The 21,338-nt window shown below is 41.4% G+C and overlaps 2 protein-coding genes across 3 annotated transcripts in view; one reads left to right on the top strand and one right to left on the bottom strand.

Moving 5' to 3' along the window:
* Positions 1 to 11,524, bottom strand: part of LONP2 (lon peptidase 2, peroxisomal) — a 119,043-nt gene extending 107,519 nt beyond the window's left edge. Inside the window, exons 1-2 of one of the 2 annotated variants that reach the window (XM_004057621.5) lie at positions 11,136 to 11,524; positions 2,939 to 3,173 (exon numbers count right to left, since the gene is read on the bottom strand). In XM_004057621.5, the coding sequence (XP_004057669.3) occupies positions 2,939 to 3,173; positions 11,136 to 11,368 (468 nt within the window). In that variant the 5' untranslated portion in view covers positions 11,369 to 11,524. The remainder of the gene's footprint in view (positions 1 to 2,938; positions 3,174 to 11,135) is intronic. The other variant, XM_031002551.3, reaches the window with a different exon arrangement.
* The window catches only part of ABCC11 (ATP binding cassette subfamily C member 11), a 78,589-nt gene continuing 68,332 nt past the window's right edge, over positions 11,082 to 21,338 (top strand). Inside the window, exon 1 of the mRNA XM_055366642.2 lies at positions 11,082 to 11,548. The gene's annotated coding sequence lies outside the window, so the exon portion shown is untranslated. The remainder of the gene's footprint in view (positions 11,549 to 21,338) is intronic.

The raw sequence follows: 21,338 nt of genomic DNA, 5'->3' as shown, positions 1-21,338 counted from the left end.
CGCCCCATTTCCTTTTCCTGCCTCAGAGATAAGGGAAGCATGTCTTGAGATGAATCTCCAATTCACCTGGGTCCGAGTGACTTTAATAGGCAGACACAACCCCCACTAGTCTCAGGCATGAAGCATGAGCCAGAAAGACACTCATGTTATGCGACTGAGATTTCAGAGAAGTTAACATAGCAAAACTTAGTTCACACGAATTCATAATGATGTACTAAACCTTCATTTAGTCAGTTCAAATCAGATTTCATGTGCTAGTAATAATCAAACCTCTCCAACAACATCGTAATTTTGGAACTTATCCATTACCTGCCTAGAATGAAGGGAATTAAAGTATAATTACGATGAAGCTGTTCAGGTGGAAGAAGTAGATAATAAAATTTGAATACCCTTGCTACTAGGAATTCACCCCACGAAAATAAAACAGTTAAAACTCATTTTCCAAATATTTACTGAGTACAAACTATTTGCCAGACCCAATACACTGCTCAGTACAGGATGGCTAAAGGAGAAAAGTGAATTCAAGTTTGGTAGAGAAAAAATACCTATAAGATACATTTCAATACAATGTGATAAGCATTATGTTAAATGACATGTATGACAGACTGTGAAGGCACACAGAGATGAGCGCTAACAGCCTACAGCTGTTGGGAAAGCATAGATTCAATTTTAAAATTCAGAGATGGAGGCCGGGCGTGGTGGCGGTTGGATCATGAGGTCAGGAGTTCAAGACCAGCCTGGCCAACATGGTGAAACCTCATCTCTACTAAAGATACAAAAAGTTAGCCGGGTGTGGTGGCGCATGCCTGTAATGCCAGCTACTTGGGAGGCTGAAGCACGAGAATCGCTTGAACCTGGGAGGCGGAGGCTGCAGTGAGCCGAAATTGCACCACTGCACTCCAGCCTGGGCAACAGGGCAAGACTCCGTTTCAAAAAAAAAAAAAAAATCAGAGATGGAAGAGCACTCCCAGCAGAGAACTGAAGGCAGAATCATAGAGACATAAAATAACTCAATGTGAAGCTGTTTTACATTCAGTAGAGCTAGAACTAGGGTGTCAATGAGGTGATAACTAGAGTTGAGGCAAGACAGATAGGCCCAAGACAAGTTGCAAACGGTCTTAATGTTATACTAAGAAATTTGGTGTCCATCCTATAGCCATTAAAGTCTTTTACTCAAGGGAAAGGGATGCCCCAAACTTCTTTTAGAAAGGCTCAGTGAAGAGAAAAGGTTCAAGACAGAAGAACTAGGAGACAGGATGCTATTGAAGAAGTCCATTGAAGAGGGCTGTAGAAGTAGATGCAGAAGGGGATGAAAGAGAATAATTGGAAATAACCTTAATGTCTAAAAAGAGAAATTATAAAATTAGTATACATTAACTCAATGAAATTAACAAAAGTACTTAATACGAACATCAGACATGGATACAAAAACAAAACATATAATTGAATATGAACTGAGCCCAGAAGATGAACAAAAATTAAATTTGATGCATGATGACAGTAAGATGTGTGGTGATCTATTTATCTCTAAAAATTCCTTTAATGTCACTGCAAAATCTTTACAAGTTTAAAAAGTTCCTCTAGATTCAAAGTACAAAGAAGTAAAAGCAAAGCAAAAGAGGCTACGAAGCTATCTATGTCTAATAGAGGCACAAAGACCCAGGGAACATCACTGCTGAAAAGAAAAAGAAATTCTATTTCTTTCAATCTCCTTTATTCCTAAGCAGTATATTCACTTATTCCAGTTTTCAAACTGAAATTTCTTTCCTTAAAGTCCTTTCTTTCAGCCCACATAGAAATTACAGATTCAAATTTTCTATTTTTCTTTTTTTTTTTTTTTGAGTCAGGGTCTCGCTCTGTTGCCCAGGCTGGAATGCAGTGATGCAATCTTGGCTCACTGCAACTTCCACCTACTAGGTTCAAGTAATCCTCCCACCTCAGCCTCCCCAGTAGCTGGAACTACAGGCACGCACCATCACACTCGGCTAAGTTTTGTACATTTTGTAGAGACGGGATCTCACCATGCTGCCTAGGTTGATCTCGAACTACTGGGCTCAAGCAATCCACCCACCTCAGCCTCCCAAAGTGCTGGGATTACAGGTGTGCACCACCGCACCTGGCCCTCAAATTTACTATTTTTCTATTATTGTTCATTACACTGTAAGTATGGCTCTTCAAATGCCACATCAGATACAAGTACCACTGGCTATGAACACTTGCCCCACACATATTTCAATGATCAGTAGTATTTATAATTGTGACTTTTAAACATTATCTGATCCTCATAGATCTAGTTATAGTCACTGGATTATACTAATAGAAAAGTAGAAGACTATACTTTATAATTTTATGTTTCATTAAGGTTTGAAACAAAATGGGGTGGGAATAGGAGCTTTCTGTTCTATCTAGAGTTAACCAAAAAGAACTAAAGAGTCAAATATTTAATGCATATCTAAAATGTGCTTCCTTCCCAGCATTCTAGTTAATCAAGGTTTTAACCATACTTGAAATCAGCCCACCACAGGCTTGATCTACCATAGTTACTGCTAGACAATGTGATCTTGACTTTTGAAGTAATATATTGTAATTTATATAAATGGTGCCTAGATATTTTAGTGACAGACAACTTCTGTGCAGTATTTCATTTTTTAGCTTTAAATATTTAGGTTTAATAATTATCTAGTTTAGAGACAGTAGAAGTTAGAAGGAAAGCTGTAGAAATAACATTTGGAAAACTTTAGAAAGGGTAGGCCAATATGTCCTGGAATGATTTAGGTACAACCCCAGATAAGAGTAAATCAGAATTAATATATTATGTTACTAACTCATTTAAATGTATACTGTCCTAAAACTTCACTATCCAACAGATTCACCATATCTTAGGAAAGGAAAAGAACCAAAGAAAAATGGGTTTTAAGAAAAAATAAAAGCAACTTACTTGTACTGCATATTTGTAAAACTGCTCTGATAGTTCTCCTAGCTCCTCCCTCATTTTACAGGTGTTGGGAAACTCCTCAAGTCGGTCCAACTGCTCCACTTCAGCAATGGGATATGGCTTCTCTTTTAAGACCTGTACAATCTGAAAACGGCATAGGCCTGTAATCAACAGAGTGTAGTGGGGCTTGGGCCAGTTACTGCCCACAACCTGAACGGCCAGTGCAGCTGTGCCAATCCTGAAAAACACACAAAACATCGGTATTACAAACATTCAATACGGTAGAACAGAAACTCACTTCAGAAAGTGTTGGCTTTTCTGATACATTCATTAAGCAAAAGACATCTGACGTGTAAATAAATTTTTTCTCTATTTAACTTAGCATCCAGTATGTGGCCTCTCCTGCCACTACCCTCAGCTATATGGCAAAGCAGACCATCTCACTATAATCTGCACCTCTTTTAAAAAATTAGGTAGGAATTTGTAAACACTTGGATTATTCAAGCATAAAAATGTAAGAGAAAAGCAGCTGAGAATTACATATCTTAAATTAACATTGCCAACTAAGAACAAGGCAATCTTATACCAGGATAAATATTATCAATTTAAATACATTTAAATATAAATAGCATAAACCAATCTAAGAAATCTCCATTCCAACACCAGTCGTGCTACTAACATCAAGTCAGTTTTCTTACATAATCAGTCTATGAAACTTCCACATACCCACCTTATCACAAACTGCCATCACAAACTGGGAACTTATATATATGCCCTTAACACTGAATTTCTAAGTGTGAGGGCTAAATATTACAGTCCACACACTGCCATAGACTGAGGAGAGCTAAAGAAAGACCCACATCTCAAAAGGTCTCAACCTAGTTCTAAGTGGTAATCATTTTACCTAACAATAGGTGAAAAGACTTCAAGTCTCAGCTCCTCATCAGCAAATACAACTCTGATCAAGTCACATATAAATTTAATTCACAGAAAGGAAGCCTCATCCAAACTAAGTCAGTTATATAAAATACAAAAATCAACATTGAGAAGACAATTCCAGATCCCAAAATAAATAATATTTTCTCCCTTCAGCCATAGGAAAAGTGGTAATTCCAGAAAAGAAAATAGAAGGACTACAACTCTCAACACCCTAGGAAAGCGGTAATAGAAGAACACCACACCTGCCCATCTCAAAGATAATAAATCATATAATACAGTATGTGACTATGTGAGTGAACTTGCTTACTTCTATACACAGTGAATTCTTGATTACTTCCTTATAAATTACTCATTCCGTAGATTACACATAGCCTTTGGCTTCTTTCTGCCACTCAGCTTATTCTGAACTACGTCTATCCTTTTCTTACCTTTCAGTCATTACCATGTTTACAATAAAAACTGATTTAAATAATAAGCCAAACAACTGAGAAGATAAATTGGCGAGGGAAAAAAATCACGTACATAAAAAACTTGAAATTATTTAGCAATTAGCTATTATTTTGACTCATTTGTGTTGTGGCTGCTTTTCTTCAATCAATAGTAGATAATATTTCCCACTTCCTGAAAGCCCACTCAGATTGCCTGAGGAAGTGAGCCACCTCTAAACTGATTAGAGAATAACTTAAACCATAATTAATTGCAGATGATATTCATCACTGTTTGTACAATGCTGAAAGAGCTCACAGTCCTGTTTGTATATAAAACATCCACAGACAAGAAACTGGATCCCCAGCCTAAAGGGTTTACAAAGTAGAAACCAAGGAGGAACCAGAAAGAGAGATGAGACAAATCCAAATCTCCGATCAGGAGACAAATTTAATTATTTGGGCTACGTCATTGCTAAAAGGTGATGCTAAAGAGTTGTTGTTTTTTTTTTTTTTTTTTTTTTTGAGACGGAGTCTCACTTTGTCACCAGGCTGGAGCGCAGTAGCCTAATCTTGGCTCACGGCAACCTCCGTCTCCCGGGTTCAAGTGATTCTCCTGCCTCAGCCTCCCAAGTAGCTGGGACTACAGGTACACACCACCACGCCCAGCTAATTTTTTGTATTTTTTGTAGAGATGAGGTTTCACCATGTTGGCCAGGATGATCTCAATCTCTTGACCTCATGATTCGCCCACCTTGGCCTCCCAAAGTGCTGGGATTACAGGTGTGAGCCACTGTGGTTTTTTTGTTTGTTTGTTTTTTAGAGTGAGTCTCACCCTGTCGCCCAGGCTGACGTACAATGGCGTGATCTCGGCTTACTGCACTCTGCCTCCTGGGTTCAAGGGATTCTCGTGCCTCAGCCTCCCAAATAGCTGGGATTACAGGCACACACCACCACGCCCAGCTAATTTTTGTATTTTTAGTAGAGACAGGGTTTCACTATGTTGGCCAGGCTGGTCTCGAACTCCTGACCTAAGGTAATCCACCCACCTCAGCCTCCCAAAGTGCTAGGATTACGGGCGTGAGCCACCACACCTGGCCAAAAGGGGTTTTCTTATAAAGCAAATACAATATTTTTGCTGTGAAAGGAAGATGTTCCAAACTGAAGAGATTAAGCTGAATTTATACTATGCCTACAAAAGGTATAGATGTATACATGCCTTAACTGCTTTTTACTTAAAATCACTTATAGTTGACTAGAAATTATCCCTTTAAAAAAAAATTTTTTTTTCTTTTTTTAACAGAGATGGGATCTCATTATGTTGACCAGGCTGATCTCCAACTACTGGCCTCAAGCAATCCTCCCATCTCGGCCTCCCAAAGTGCTAGGATTACAGGCAAGACCCACCTCGCCCAGCCTAGAATACATCCCTTTTAAACAAAAACATCTATGAAATTATAGATGACTAGAAACAGAGTACCTGGTGAGACACTGTGGGTGAAAAGCATAGTGAAAAAGAATCTATTGTATATTGGGCCCCAGGTTTTATATATACAAACAGGTAAATAAACAAAATACTCAACTAATATTTTCCTTCTATGATATACAAAAGGTTGTATATCAAGTCAGTCATTTTTCTAAAAATTCTGGCTCTTCTATTGTATGTGCATTATTAGGCATGCTCAAAAGGCAGCATTTTAATTTTGCAACAGATCCAAACTTATACATTCCAATGACTGGTGTCCTTCCCTTTAGCTAGTAGCTCTGTAAATCTACAACCTAATTATGATATTGTTCAAAGAAGTTTTGAAACTCCTAACTCGAATCTACCCTCAGAGGTTTTAAGATAATGTTTTAATCCAAATCCTAACTCGAATCTACCCTCAGAGTTTGTAAAATATTGTTTTCATTCAAATGAGGTCTGACTACAATGGTTACAATCTGTGTAATTTGGAAACTGACCTAAATAATATAAGAGTTCCAAACATATTTAAGAGCCATCAACTGCAGTAGTGAGAAAATCTAAAAGCAGCACTACTGGAAAAAGCAGTTTTCCAAGATGAGGATATTATGTAAATATCTAATTCCAGCCTATATGCCCAGCACTTGCTTTTTTTTTTTTTTTTTCCTATAGACAGAATCTTGCTCTGTCACCCAGGCTGGAGTGCAGTGGTACGATTATAGCTCACTGCAGCTTCAATCACCTGGGCTCAAGTAATCCTCCGCCTCAGCATCATGAGTAGATGGGAGTACAGGCACGTGCCACCAGGCCCAGCCACTTTTAAAAAATTTTTCTACTCAAAGCCCTTAATTTTTCTTGGAATCTTTAATCTTCCAAGACCTTCCTGCAATGATGTTAGTTCAGTTCAGCCCGTGTTGGAATAATATGGGGCCTCCCCACTCCTCTCTTTAATCCCCTTTTGTGAAAATCTACATTTAAAACTACCCATTTGGATATAGGTTTAGAATGCTTTGCAGTTTCAAAAGGCTTTCATATGTATACTTCATTTTATACCTCCCTTCACCCCATGAAGAAGGTAGTATTATTTCCTTATTACAAGTGAGTAAATGAGATTCAAAAAGGTAGAACATGGCATGGTGGCTCACACCTATAATCCCAGCACTTTGGGAGGCCGAGGCAAGTGGATCACTTGGGCTCAGGAGTTCGAAACCAGTTTGAGCAACATGGCAAAACCCCGTTTCCACCAAAAAAAAAAAAAAAATAGCTAGGCATTGTGGCACATGCCTGTAATCCCAGACACTCAGGAGGCTGAGGTGAGAGGATCACTTGAACCTGGGAGGCAAAGGTTGCAGTGAGCTGAGATGGCACCACTGCACCAGCATGGGTGACAGAGTGAGACCCTGTCTCAAAAAAATTAAAGTAGAACAACTTAGTTGTACATGGTTACAAGAAAATTTAATATAAATAAATTTAAGAAATAAATTTAAATTTAAAATTTAAAGGATAAATTTAAATTTAATAAATTGAGTTCCTTAATTATATTTTAAGACAAATTTTACTTTTTTCTCATTACAATGGACAATAGGTACCACTTCTACCTACAAGAATTATAAACATAGGCCAGGCATGGTGGCTCACACCTGTAATCCTAACACTTTGGGAGACAGAGGCAGGAGGATCACTTGAGCCCACAAGTTTGACACCAGCCTGGTGAGGGAGACTGAGAAGTCGGCACTATGAGGAAATGAAGCCATGTACCCTGAAAAGTGTAAATTTGGAAGAAAGCTGGATGACCATCTTGAAATGCTTGAAAGGATATTGTACAGGTAGTACTAAATTATGACCCCTTTTCACTAAGAAAACAATGGGTCACTCAGGAAGCACTAAAAATGCAGTTCTACTAAGCAGAAAAATGCAGGGTGCCCTGGGTCAGCATGCCAGCCAAGTTCTATACTGCAGGACAAGTCCAAAGCTCCTCCTTTAAAAAGGCTCCTGCAGGCAACATGCCTGCACACTAACGTGCAGAAAGGGACTGTACTACTCAAAACCACCAAGGAAGTGGCAGAGGTAAGTCAACATCTAATCCTGCCACTCTGTGTGGCAAAGAACGCTGGGAGCAAATTACTTCTGCTGCTCCTTGAAGGCTGCAGCCAGTGTCACCTGGATGGTGTAAAGGAAACAAGAGACAGGAACAGAGCCCCTCGTCTCACCTCTGGGCTACCATACAGAAAAGCAGGTAACTGGGGAAGGACAGATTTGTGCATGGAAACAGACTAATACTGTGGATAACTCGGTATTGGTATTATTAAAGCTTTTTTTTTTTTTTTTAAGTAGAGTGCTTTAAAAGCCATATTAGAGAAAAAAAGACATTCGAAACTATTTCCAAGGAATATCGTACAATCTTTCCACACAGGCTTTTTAAGTAGCAAACAATACTTCTAGGATAACTAGATGGTCTGATGAGTTCTTTTAATGCTGGAATTCTATTAAGACTTTTCAATGTATGTTTTCTAATTTAAATGATTAAATTTTAAATCATTTAACCCTGCCACTCTATGTGGCAAAGAACGCTGGGAGCAAATTACTTCTGCTGCTCTTTGAAGGCTGTGCCAGTGTCACCTGGATAGCGCAAAGGAAACAAGAGAAAGGAACAGAGCCCCTCTTCTGGCCCCTGGGCTACTATACAGAAAAGCAGGTAACTGGGGAAGGACAGACTTGTGCGTGGAAATAGGCTAATGTTATGGATTACTCAGTATTGGTATTGTTAAAGCCTTTTTTTTTTTTTTTTTTAAGTAGAGTGTTTTAAAGGCCCTATTAGAGGAAAAAAGACATTGGAAACTATTACCAAGGAATATGGTACAATCTTTCCACATAGGCTTTTTAAGTAGCAAACAATACTTCTAGGATAACTAGATGGTCTGATGAGTTCTTATAATGCCGGACTTCTATGAAGACTTTTCAATATATGTTTTCTAATTTAAATGATTAAATTTTAATATTGCTACTCAGTTAAAGGCAATAATATGAACATCAAGGATCAGATCACACAGTACCTGATTATTAGTGATTACTTTCAAGCAGGAGAATTGAGGATTGTTGTTTTGGAGGGATTTTCATAAAATAAATTAAAAACCTGAAGGGTATGGTGGCGCTTGCCTATAGTCCCAGCTACTCCAGAGGCCAAAGCAGGGGATAGCTTGAGTCCAGGAGTTTGAGACCAGCCTAAGCAACATAGTGAGACCCCATTTCTACAAAAAATTTAAAAATTAGCTGGGTGTAGTGGTGCACGCCTGTAGTCCCAGCCACTCCGGAAGCTGAGGCAGGACGATCACTTGAGCCCAGGAGTTCAAGGTTGTGGTGGGCTACGATCACGCCACTGCACTTCAGCCGAGGAGACAGAATGAGACTGTGTCTCAAAAAATACATAAATGAATAAATAATAAAAACCTTCCAAAATCTTGCCAGAATAATACCAACAAATAGTGAAACTTAAAATGTGACTAAATCGACTTTTCGAGTTCACAATGTGCCCATGGCTAATCAATACATATGCACAGTAGAAAGAAAATGAAGTCTAATAATGACCACTCTTGCCTAGACAGGGAACTAAGTGCCTGGGCACAGAAGGCAAAAAAATTTGGGAAAAGTAAGCAGAAGGAGCAGAGTCATATGTTGGGAAACTAGAATCCAATACAATTTATCAAAGAGTACTGAAACTTGGAATGTGACCAATTCCACTCACGCAATAACCAAAGCAGGTCAGAAGGGAGCCAAAATATTTTCCATGCTTGAGAAAATTAAGGCTTTTACAATATAAATGAATACTGGGCTGTTGTGGAAGGTTTGTTGGTCTTTGTTGCTTTGTTTTGCTTTCTTTTAACGGGGATGGGGGGGAGGTACCAGTCTCCTTTGAGAATCTGAAGAAAGCAAAGGATTCTCCTTAAAAAATGTACATAGTCACAAGACTTTGAGGAAAAATAAGGCATGTCCAACCCTCCGGAAATCCATTCAGAGTCAGGAACCCCTAATTTAAAAATAAGGGATAACTGCCAGGAAAGGAGAAGCTCTAAACTGAAAACACAACACCTCCAGTAGAGTTAGGAATAGGAGGCGGGTGTTTGGCAGGTGAGTTTGAAGATACTTGTTGAGAGCATACCATATACCAGCATTGTCCAATAAAAATATAATGTGGACCACATATAAAATTTTAGTGGCCACATTATAAAGTAAAAACAGCAGAAATCTTAACATTTTATTAACCCCAAGTACTCAAAATATTACCTTTCCAACATTTAATCTATATAAAATGTATTAATCAAAAAGTTTTTTCAAAATCTGGCGTGTATTGTACACTTACAGCACATTTAGGGTGACCAACCTCCTGGTTTCCCTGGGACGGAGGGGCTAAAACATAGGACTTTCAATGCTAAAACAGACAATCGCAGCAAACCAGGACAACTGGCAACTCTATCATCTCAATTTGACGAGCCACATGCACTACACAGTACTGGACAGCAAAGTCATCCATCATGCATGGTGCAAAGTGGAATATACACATTATTCAATTTATTCTTCATAACATGCCTAAGAGATGGATGCTGTCAGTTTCCAAACTGCAGAATAAAAGAAATAGAGGTTAAAGCTCTCACCCAAAGTCACACCAATAGGGCGACGGTACTGGGCAATATAGTAGTAAGCCTGGGGCCTAAGAAATGTTATGAGTGAAGGAGCAAAGGTGAGAAGCTAGGAAAGTTCCAGAAAGGGGGACCAGCGAAAATGTGAGCAGTAAAGGCCTTTTACAAAGGGAAACAGAAGGATTAGGGGGAGAAGGAGAAGGGTGGCAGGGAGTATAGAAGAAAGGCACCCACAAATAGTGCAGTTTAGGAATGAAACAGGAAAAGTTAAAACTCACGGAGCAGAGAATGCCTCAGCGGACAAAAATGATGGGTGACAGAAAAGGGGAGGCGGATAGGAGTAAAGGGCAGTGGGGAGAAAGGTGAAAAGCGAAGGCAAGTGAAGGCAGAGATCACCGGGGAGAAAGCTGGAAAGTTAAAAGCACTGGCCTAGGAGGCTGAAGACCGAGGGCGAGGAATTGCGGGGAGGGGGAAGAGGATTCAAATTAAATTATCCAGAACGGTAGGGAACTGCGTAGTTTCACCAGGTGTCAGGCACTACTTCATGAACGATCTCATTCATGGTCATGGGGCAGGTATCTGACATCCCCATTTTGCATGTGATAGCACCGGAGAGGCGGAACCCAGCCGCGAAGGCCGCCCCGAACCGAGCCTCGCGCTCAAGGCAGGCCGTGGCCTGGGCCCGGGTCCCCGGAGGAGGCCGCGCCGCCCGCCGCCGCCGCGGGGGCAGCCAGGCCTACCTGTGTAGCGGCGGCAGGTCCTGCGCGTCGCTGGCGGGGTCAGGCGTGTTGGGGATGACGCCCAGGATGGTGCTTTGCAGCGACGTGCCCTTCAGAAGGCGGCTCCGCACCAGCTGCAGGTTGCGGGCCGAGTCCACGCTGGTGCGCATGGTGGAGCCGGGCAGCAGGACGCCCTCGTGGGTGAGCAGCAGCGGGAGGCGACTGGGGATCTGGATGGGGCTCACTGATGACATGCTGGCAGCCGTTCGCACTGGGGGCTGTCAAAAAGAGCCAAACAGACAGCTGCCCCCAGCCTGCCCCGCAGTCACCAAACCTCAGACCCGCCTCCGCGCCTCCGCTTCCGGCTACGCGCTACGGTCCGTCCCCGGGCCCAAAAGCCATGGCTTCGCGCTGCTCTCTAGGAGAGCCTCCCGGTAAGACTTGAGCGTCCTACATATGCGGAAAGACGTGCACTCAAGCGTGCAGCGACCTTCGCCTCACTTACAGAGTATATTTGGAAGGATGATCTTATTTGAATTGTATAAACTTGAAGTGTTTTTAACGTTTTCTTCAATTTTTTACACATACTTGAAGTGTTTTTAACTTTTGATTCGAACTAATTATTTATTTATTTATTTATTTATTTTGAGACAGATTCTCGCTCTGTCGCGGAGGCTGGAGTGCAATGGCGCGATATCCGCGGCTTGCAGCCTCCGCCTCCCGGGTTCAAGCGATTCTCCTGCTTCAGCCTCCCGAGTAGCTGGGATTACAGATGCCCACCACCACACCCAGCTAATTGTTGTATTTTTAGTAGGGAGGGGATTTCACCATGTTGGCCAGGCTGGTCTCTAACTCCTGACCTCAAGCGATCCGTCCACCTCGGCCTCCCAAAGTGCTGGGATTACAGGCGTGAGCCAACGTGCCCGGCCCGAATTGATTTTAGATGTACGAAACTACAGCAGAGTTCCTATATACCTTTCACCCAGTTTCGTCTGTTATCATCTTACATAATCATAGTTCAATGATCAAAACCAGGAAATTAACATTATTGTCGTTTAACCTATAGACCTTACCCAAATTTTGCCAGTTTTCCCACTAATGTCCTTCATTGGATCTGGTCCAGGGTCCAATATCCAAGATCCTGTTGTGAAATCTCCTAGGTGTTTTGTTATGAAATCTCCTAGGTGTTCTCTAATCTGTGGCAAGTCCTCAATATTTTTTTTTTTTTTTTTTTTTTTTTTTGAGACGCAGTCTCGCTCTGTCACCCAGGCTGGAGTGTAGTGGCGAGATCTCGGCTCACTGCAAGCTCCGCCTCCTGGGTTCATGCCATTCTCCTGCTTCAGCCTCCCGAGTAGCTGGAGACTAGAGGCTCCCGCAACCACGCCCGGCTAATTTTTTGTATTTTTAGTAGAGACGGGGTTTCACCATGTTAGCCAGGATGGTCTCAATCTCCTGACCTCGTGATCTGCCCGCCTCGGCCTCCCAAAAGTGCTGGGATTACAGGCCTGAGCCACTGCGCCCGTCCAATTTTTTTTTCTTTTACAACCTTGATACTTTTTTTTTTCTGTTTTTAATTTAATTTTATTTTTTATTATAGTTTAAGTTCTAGGGTACATGTGCACAACGTACAGGTTTGTTACATATGTATACATGTGCCATGTTGGTTTGCTGCACCCACTAACTCGTCATTTACATTAGATATATCTCCCAATGGTATCCCTTCCCCCCCACTCCCCCCCACCCAACGACAGGCCCCTGAGTGTGATGTTCCCCACCCTGTGTCCAAGTGTTCTCATTGTTCAGTTGCCACTTATGAGTGAGAACTTGCAGTGTTTTGTTTTCGGTCTTTGCGATAGTTTGCTTAGAATGATGGTTTCCAGCATCATCCATGTCCCTACAAAGGACATGAACTCATCCTTTTTTATGGCTGCATAGTATTCCATGGTGTATATGTGCCACATTTTCTTAATCCAGTCTATCATTGATGGACATTTAGGTTGGTTCCAAGTCTTTGCTATTGCGAATAGTGCCGCAGTAAACATACGTGTGTGTGTGTCTTTATAGCAGCATGATTTATAATCCTTTGGGTATATACCCAGCAATGGGATGGCTGGGTCAAATGGTATTTCTAGTTCCAGATCCTTGAGGAATCGCCACACTGTCTTCCACAATGGTTGAACTAGTTTACAGTCCCACCAACAGTGTAAAAGTGTTCCTATTTCTCCACATCCTCTCCAGCACCTGTTGTTTCCTGACTTTTTAATGATCTCCATTCTAACTGGTGTGAGACAGTATCTCATTGTGGTTTTGATTTGCATTTCTCTGATGGCCAGTGATGATGAGCATTTTTTCATGTGTCTGTTGGCTGCATAAATGTCTTCTTTTGAGAACTGTCTTCATATTCTTTGCCCACTTTTAGATGGGGTTGTTTGATTTTTTCTTGTAAATTTGTTTAAGTTCTTTGTAGATTCTGGATATTAGCCCTTTGTCAGATGGGTAGATTGTAAAAATTTTCTTCCATTCTGTAGGTTGCCTGTTCACTCTGATGGTGGTTTCTTTTGCTGTGCAGAAGCTCTTTAGTTTAATTAGATCCCATTTGTCAGTTTTGGCTTTTGTTGCCATTGCTTTTGGTGTTTTAGTCATGAAGTCCTTGCCCATGCTTATGTCCTGAATGATATTGCCTAGGTTTTCTTCTAGGAATTTTATGGTTTTAGGTCTAACATTTAAGTCTTTAATCCACCTTGAATTAATTTTTGTATAAGGTGTAAGGAAGGGATCCAGTTTCAGCTTTCTACATATGGCTAGCCAGTTTTCCCAGCACCATTTATTAAATAGGGAATCCTTTCCCCATTTCTTGTTTTTGTCAGGTTTGTCAGAGATCAGATGGTTGTAGATGTGTGGTATTATTTCTGAGGGCTCTGTTCTGTTCCATTGGTCTATATCTCTGTTTTGGTACCAGTACCATACTGTTTTGGTTACCGTAGCCTTGTAGTATAGTTTGAAGTCAGGTAGCATGATGCCTCCAGCTTTGTTCTTTTGGCTTAGGATTGTCTTGGCAATGCAGGCTCTTTTTTGGTTCTATGTGAGCTTTAAAGTAGTTTTTTCCAGTTCTGTGAAGAAAGTCATTGGTAGCTTGATGGGGATGGCATTGAATCTATAAATTACCTTGGGCAGTATAGCCATTTTCACGATATTGATTCTTCCTATCCATGAGCATGGAATGTTCTTCCATTTGTTTGTGTCCTCTTTTATTTCGTTGAGCAGTGGGAAAACCTTGATACTTTTGAAGGATATCAGTCAGTTATTTTGTAGAAGTTCATTCAATTGGAGTTTATCTACTGTTTCTCACGATTAGATCAATGATATGCATTTTGGGGCCAAATACCATGAAAGACATGTTGTGGGCTGGACGCAGTGGCTCACACCTGTAATTCCAGCACTTTGGGAGGCCGAGATGGGTGGATCATCTGAGGTCAGGAGTTCGAGACCAGACTGGCTAACATGGTGAAATCCCGTTTCTATTAAAAATATAGAAAATTAGCCAGGTGTGGTGGTGCGTGCCTGTAATCCCAGCTACTTGGGAGGCTGAGGCAGGAGAATTGCTTAAACCCAGGAGGCAGAGGTTGCAGTGAGCCGAGATCAGGCCATTGCACTCTGGCTTGGGCAACAAGAGAGAAACTCTGTCTCAAAAAATAAAAAAAAGTGATGTTGTGACCATGTGATATATGATGGTGAAATGTCTTATTAATGACGATTTGAATCTTGACTACTTGGTGAAGGTGGTATCTGCCAGATTTTTTCACTGTAAGTTACTATTTTTCTCTTTGTAATTAGTAAGTATTACGTAAGGAGATAATTTCATATTTATTTATTTATTTATTTAATTATTTTTCCTTCAACTTGTATTAGGTTGGTGCAAAAGTAATGGCAAGGAACCGCAATTACTTTTGCACCAACCTAATATTTTAAGTTCTGGGGTACATGTGCAGATGTGCAGGTTTGTTACACAGGTAAACATGTGCCGTGGTGGTTTGCTGCACAGATCAACCCATAATCTAGGTATTAAGCCCAGCATCCATTAGCTATTCTTCCTGATGCTCTGTCTCCCCCTACTCCTGCCCCCATCAGGCCAAATTGTGTTGTTCCCCCACCATGTGACCATGTGTTCTCATCCTTCAGCTTCCACTTATAACTGAGAACATGCAGTGTTTGGGTTTCTGATCCTGTGTTAGTTTGCTGAGGGTAACAGCTTCCAGCTCCATCCATGTCCCTGCAATGGACATAATCTCATTCCTTTTCATGGCTGCAAAGTATTCCATGGTGTGCATGTACCATATTTTCTTTATCCAGTCTATTGTTGATGGGCATTTAGGTTGATTCCGTGTCTTTGTTATTGTGAATAGTGCTGCAGTGAACATACGTGTGCATGTATCTTTAAAATAAAGTGATTTATATTCCTCTGGGTGTGTACCCAGTAATGGGATTGCTGGGTCAAGTGGTATTTCTACCTCTAGATCTTTGAGGAATTGCCAGACTGTCTTCCGCAATGGTCAAACTAATTTACACTCTCACCAACAGTGTAAAAGTATTCCTTTTTCTCTGCAACCTCGCCAGCATCTATTGTTTCTTGACTTTTTAATAATTGCCATTCTGACTGGTGTAAGATGGCATCTCACTGTTGTTTTGATTTGCATTTCTCTAATGATCAGTGATGTTGAGCTTTTTTTCATCTTTGTTGGCCACATGAATACCTTCTTTTGAGAAGTGTCTGTTCATGTCCTTTGCCCACTGTTTAATGGGGTTGTTTGTTTTTAAATTTGTTTGTAAATTTGTTTAAGTTCCTTCTAGACTCTGGATATTAGACCTTTGTCAGATTGCAAAATTTTTCTTCCATTCTGTAGGTTGTCTGTTCACTCTGCTGGTAGTTTCTTTTGCTGTGCAGAAGCTCTTTAGCTTAATTAGATCCCATTTGTCAATTTTTGTTTTTGTTGCAATTGCTTTTGTTGTTTTCATCATGAAATCTTGCCAGTGCCTATATCCTGAATGGTATTACCTAGATTTTCTTCTAGAGGTTTTTTTTGTTTGTTTGTTTTGTTTTTTTTTTTTTTGTGACACAGTCTCGCTCTGTTGCCTAGGCTAGAGTGCAGTGGCACGATCTCAGCTCACTGCAAGCTCTGCCTCCTGGGTTCACGCCATTCTCCTGCCTCAGCCTCCCGAGTAGCTGGGACTGCAGGCGCCTGCCACCACGCCCGGCTAATTTTTTGTATTTTTGGTAGAGACGGGGTTTCACTGTGTTAGCCAGGATGGTCTTGATCTCCTGACCTCGTGATCCGCCCGCCTCAGCCTCCCAAAGTCCTGGGATTACAGGCGTGAGCCACCTCGCCCGGCCCTTCTAGAGTTTTTACAGTTTTGGGTTTTACATTTAATCCATCTTGAGTTAATTTTTGTTTAAGGTGTAAGGAAGGGGTCCAGTTTCAATTTTCTGCATATGGCTAACCAGTTCTCCCAGCACTATTTATTAAATTGGGAATCCTTTCCCCATTGCTTGTTTTTGTCAAGTTTGTTGAAGATCAGGTGGTTGTAGATGTAATTTTACATTTATTATTTAGAATTCTACTGTAAGAAAGAGCTGTTCCATCTCCCCCATTTATTTACTTACTCAATTACTTTTTAATGTTAGTATGGTCTTACAGATATTTAGTTTTTATGGTTTTTTTTTTTTTTTTTTTAGACAGAGTCTCCTCTGTCGCCCAGGCTGGAGTGTAGTGGCGAGATCTCGGCTCACTGCAAGCTCTGCCTCCCAGGTTCATGCCATTCTTCTGCCTCAGCCTCCCGAGTAGCTGGGACTACAGGTTCCCGCCACCAAGCCTGGCTAATTTTCTGTATTTTTAGTAGAGACGGGGTTTCACCATGTTAGCCAGGATGGTCTCGATCTCCTGACCTTGTGATCCACCTGCCTTGGCCTCCCAAAGTGCTGGGATTACAGGCATGAGCCACCGTGCCCGGCCTAGTTTTTATGGATTCTAATCCGATAATATTATCTTTTTTTTTTTTTTTGCTTGAATTGTTTTGGATTTGACCATTTCTGCATGTTGAGATTTGACTTGGGTTTGGCCTTAGGTTGCAGGTGGAACATTTTCTCCAATGTGAAGTCCAGCAGTGCTTTCAGAATTCCGGAAGGAGTTGAAAGTCCATTCATATCAAGAGTTATTTGTTAAGGGACTTCTCAGTGCCAGGCCCTGAGCTAATTGCAGAGGGGTAGACAGGTCCCAAAACAAGGTCCTACTCTCAAGCATCTCTCAGCCAGGGGAACAGACCCATAGACATCTGAGTATGAGGTAGGGCAGACAGAACTGTGTGTTTATATGTGTGCAACAGATAAGGGAAAGAGAAATCAGGTTACTAGGTGCTGTGGGAGAGACACAAATATAGAAACTTAGAAGCTCCTGCCTAAAGCTCTTTGTCTGACAGGATCCTACCTTCTTTCATTCATTCACTGAACATCATTTTCACATTGCTTAATATTCATTTCAATAACCATTCACTAAAAATATTTTTTGAACACCTATGATTTGCTGGACACTATTCTAGGTAATGGGGAATACATCAGGGAATAAGACTGACAAGATTTCTGCTTTCATGATGCTGACATTCTAGTGGGAAAAACAAACAATAAGCAAGGAAAGAAATAAGGAAAATATTTCTGGATAGTAATAAGCCTTTTAGATGGTCAGGGAAGGTCTCTGAAAAGACGACATTTGAACTGAGCCCTGCAGTGTGAGAAAGCATAGATCAATGCAAAGATTAGGGGGTGGGGGCCAAGGGCACTGTTCTAGGCAGAAAAAGCAGCACTTGCAAAGACCCTGTGGCTAGAATGAATTTAGGGTGTTTGAGGAACCTGTTCCTGGAATGTCTGAGCTTGGGACCTAGTGATTTCAGTTGCAATAAGGTGGGCAGAGTCAAATTATAGAGGGCTATGTAGGCTCTGGTAAGGAGTTTGGGTCTTACTCTAAACCTGATGGAAGCCATGGGAGAGATCAAGTTGAGGAATAACATTATCTAGCTTATATTTTCAAAAGTTAATTTTGACTGCTATGTGGAGAATGGAATGTAAGGATTTAAGAACAAAAGCAGGGAGGCCAGTCAGGAGGTGGTTGCATTTGTCCAGGCAAGAAGTGATGACTTAGACTAGGAGCAGTTGCTGTCAAGCTATGTTTGATTGTAGCTTCAAGAGAATATGCTGATGGATTGGACATGAAGATTTAAGGAAAAACAGTTGAGAAGGATTATCCTAGGTTGGGGCCTAAGCCACCAGGGCCTGGAGAGAGGTTGAGCCAGTAGCTGAAGATCCTGGCTATAATGAGGGTCTCATTCACTTCTCTGGATACGTACAATGTACCCTACCCTGTGACAGATTCTGAGAGTGATACAGAGATAAAACATATGTGGCCCAGATTCCCAAGCGCTTACCTTTTCATCAAGGGTCTCTCCAAGGGTAAGAGGGGAGGGGCTGCATTCATTCAGGCTTCCAGAGTTTTAACAAAGAACTTCTAAAACCAGCTTACAAACTTTATGGTATATTTTTAAAACACTAATGTTTAATAATTTTAACCCACTTATGCCGGAGGTTGCAATTTTTTTGGATTTTTGCAATCAGACCTCGGTGATGACCTTGAGCAGTAGGATATAAATAACTTTCACATGCTTAGCATTCCCATAATGGAACACTAGGCATCAATGGCCTAATACATACATGTGCCCCAACAACCACAATAAACAATACTATATAAATGTTCTGTTCACATAATAATGGCTGGATTTAGTTTTTAAAACACAAATTAATGCTGCTCTATAGAAGATGTGGTGTGGTGTGGGAATAGGCCCAAGTTTAACCTGCCTCCTTGATGAAAACCCTCTTTCAATCCTGTCACTGTATCTCTGTGATGGGATGTGTCAGCCTACTTTGGAGAACACCAAGAATTTAAATGTGAAGTCTTTTGTGACTGTGTGGCTTTCCTAGCTCCTTTTTTTGACAGACTCTGCATGTGCTTCATTCATTTATCCATTGAATATTTGTTATGCATATACTATGTGCTGGGCACTCTTCTAGATCCAAGGACACATCTGTGAACATGACAGACAAGGTCCCTGGTTTCAAAGAGCTTACATTCAATGAGGTATGCAGAAAACAAATAAGCCAACAAGGAAAGAAATGGCAATTTCAGAATATGATGAGTAAAGGAAGTAGATTAGGAAAATATGCAGAAGGTGGTATGGAGAGAGGGGATCTGGGAAGGTTACTCTGAGGAGGTGGCATTTGAGTAGAGTCCTGAATGTCAAGAATGAACCAGCTCTGCAAGGAGGTGGGAGGAGAATATTCTTGTCAGATATTAGGATTAATGCAAAGATCAAGGTGAGAGGATCATCCTAGCTTCTGAAATTGAGGAGAAGGCCAGGTACTGAGATGTGGGGATTCTTCAGGCAACAAGATGCCCTCCTGAAGCTATTGGAACTAACAGAAGGAAATAAACCTAAGAGCAGAGAAAGTTAAATAGCACAGGGTGAGGTACAGGAGGAGTAAGATCTAATCACTTAAACTTCTTTAGGGCCCGGCTGGCAGGTGCTTCTGGCTCCTTGCCCTGGACACTTCCTTAGCCACTGATGTATCTTCTGGTCTTGGACACTAGACCCTGCTGCATAAGAACATGGAAATAAATCAGCTCCTCCAGAAAGCCCATGATACAGGTTACCCTGCTCCAGTGGCTCCCCTCCTGTTCACAGTCTGTTTCACCATACACAAACAACCCACGTCCAAACCAAATTTGTCATCCTGACCTTTGCCTCTGGGGATTGGGAAAACACAGGGCTGGAAGCATCTGCTGTTTCCTCTCTATGTTATTCCCAGTCATGTCCTGGTTTCCATCCTGACTACAATGATGGTCTTACACTAATTAGAGTGAATAAACTCCAGCTCCATTTTCTTCCGGAAAGAGAATTGGGAGTCCAGGGAACTTTTCTGGGACTGCCAAGGAAGGTTCTGAAGGGAATTCCCCTGGTCAGTCCAGGAAGTGGAGATGGGCCCCATGGAACTGGAAGGAGGCCCAAGCTAATGTGTGGCTGAGCTTGAGCTCGTTTGCTTGGGATGAGCGACTGATGTTCTGCAAACATAACTATTACAATGTTTGCATTTTCTTAATTTTCGTTGGGTTTCATTTTCCATGTCGTTAGTTTCCTGGATGAATCTTGAATAGGAAAGAGTCACACTATGTGCTGGGCACTCTTCTAGATCCAAAGACACATTTGTGAACAAGACAGACAAGGTCCCTGGTTTCAAAGAGCTTACATTCTAATGAGGTATGCAGAAAACAAATAAGCCAACAAGGAAAGAAATGGCAATTTCAGAATGTGATGAGTAACCCTCATTGCATCTCTTTGCATCTCTAGTTGTGAAACCTTCGTTACCTCTCTTTGCAGGTGTATTTGAATAAACCAGGTTGGCAAATCATACTATAGCTGAAAGGTGAGAGAAAATCTAATTTCTTTACTTGGTCTTTATAAATCTGGTCTTCCTCATGATCCCCCACTTGCTGGTTAATGACGGAAAAATAAATGTTTTGGCTTACCATTTTAAGATCTTGTTTGAGCCAATAATTTAAGTCATTTATCAAATAATTCTCACTAAAGGCTCTGTCTAGGAGTTGTCACCTGGCAGAGAAAGAATCAGGAACCTGGGCACAGTGACCTCTGCTCCTAGGCTTTCCCAGGGGAGGTCTTTTGTCTACTTACTCACTGCCTGTCCTGCTGTCTTTGCAGGCCAGCTGGATCTTGGCTTGCACAGTAGTGCTTTTTTGGCTCACTCACCTGGGGATGTTCTCTGAGTTGCTAGGCCTCCCCTGTCCCACTTCTGTTGGCAGCATAACCCCCTCTAAGATCTCTCCATGACTCTCAGCTGTTTGCAACCTGGGTTGTCCACTATGCCACTTCTGGGAAGCCCTTCACCCAGACTTTTAGCAACTTCTTGTTCCCATCTATACCACAGGGAAGCCAAGAAAGCTAACCACCAGGCACAGCCAGCCACAGCACATAGAGCACTTAGAAGTGAATTGGAAAATGATGTGCCCGGCAAGACGAGGATTTAGGAAAAGGCAGCACTCTCGCAAGATGGATGCCACAGTGGTCGGCTGGTACCTGTTCATACTGCCTCATGACAATCATTGGTCAAAT

This window comes from Gorilla gorilla, chromosome 18 (assembly GCF_029281585.2).
Source record: "Gorilla gorilla gorilla isolate KB3781 chromosome 18, NHGRI_mGorGor1-v2.1_pri, whole genome shotgun sequence".
Lineage (NCBI taxonomy): Eukaryota > Metazoa > Chordata > Mammalia > Primates > Hominidae > Gorilla > Gorilla gorilla.
The sequence above is the reverse complement of the archived record's forward strand: the minus strand, read 5'-3'. Positions and strand labels throughout refer to the sequence as shown.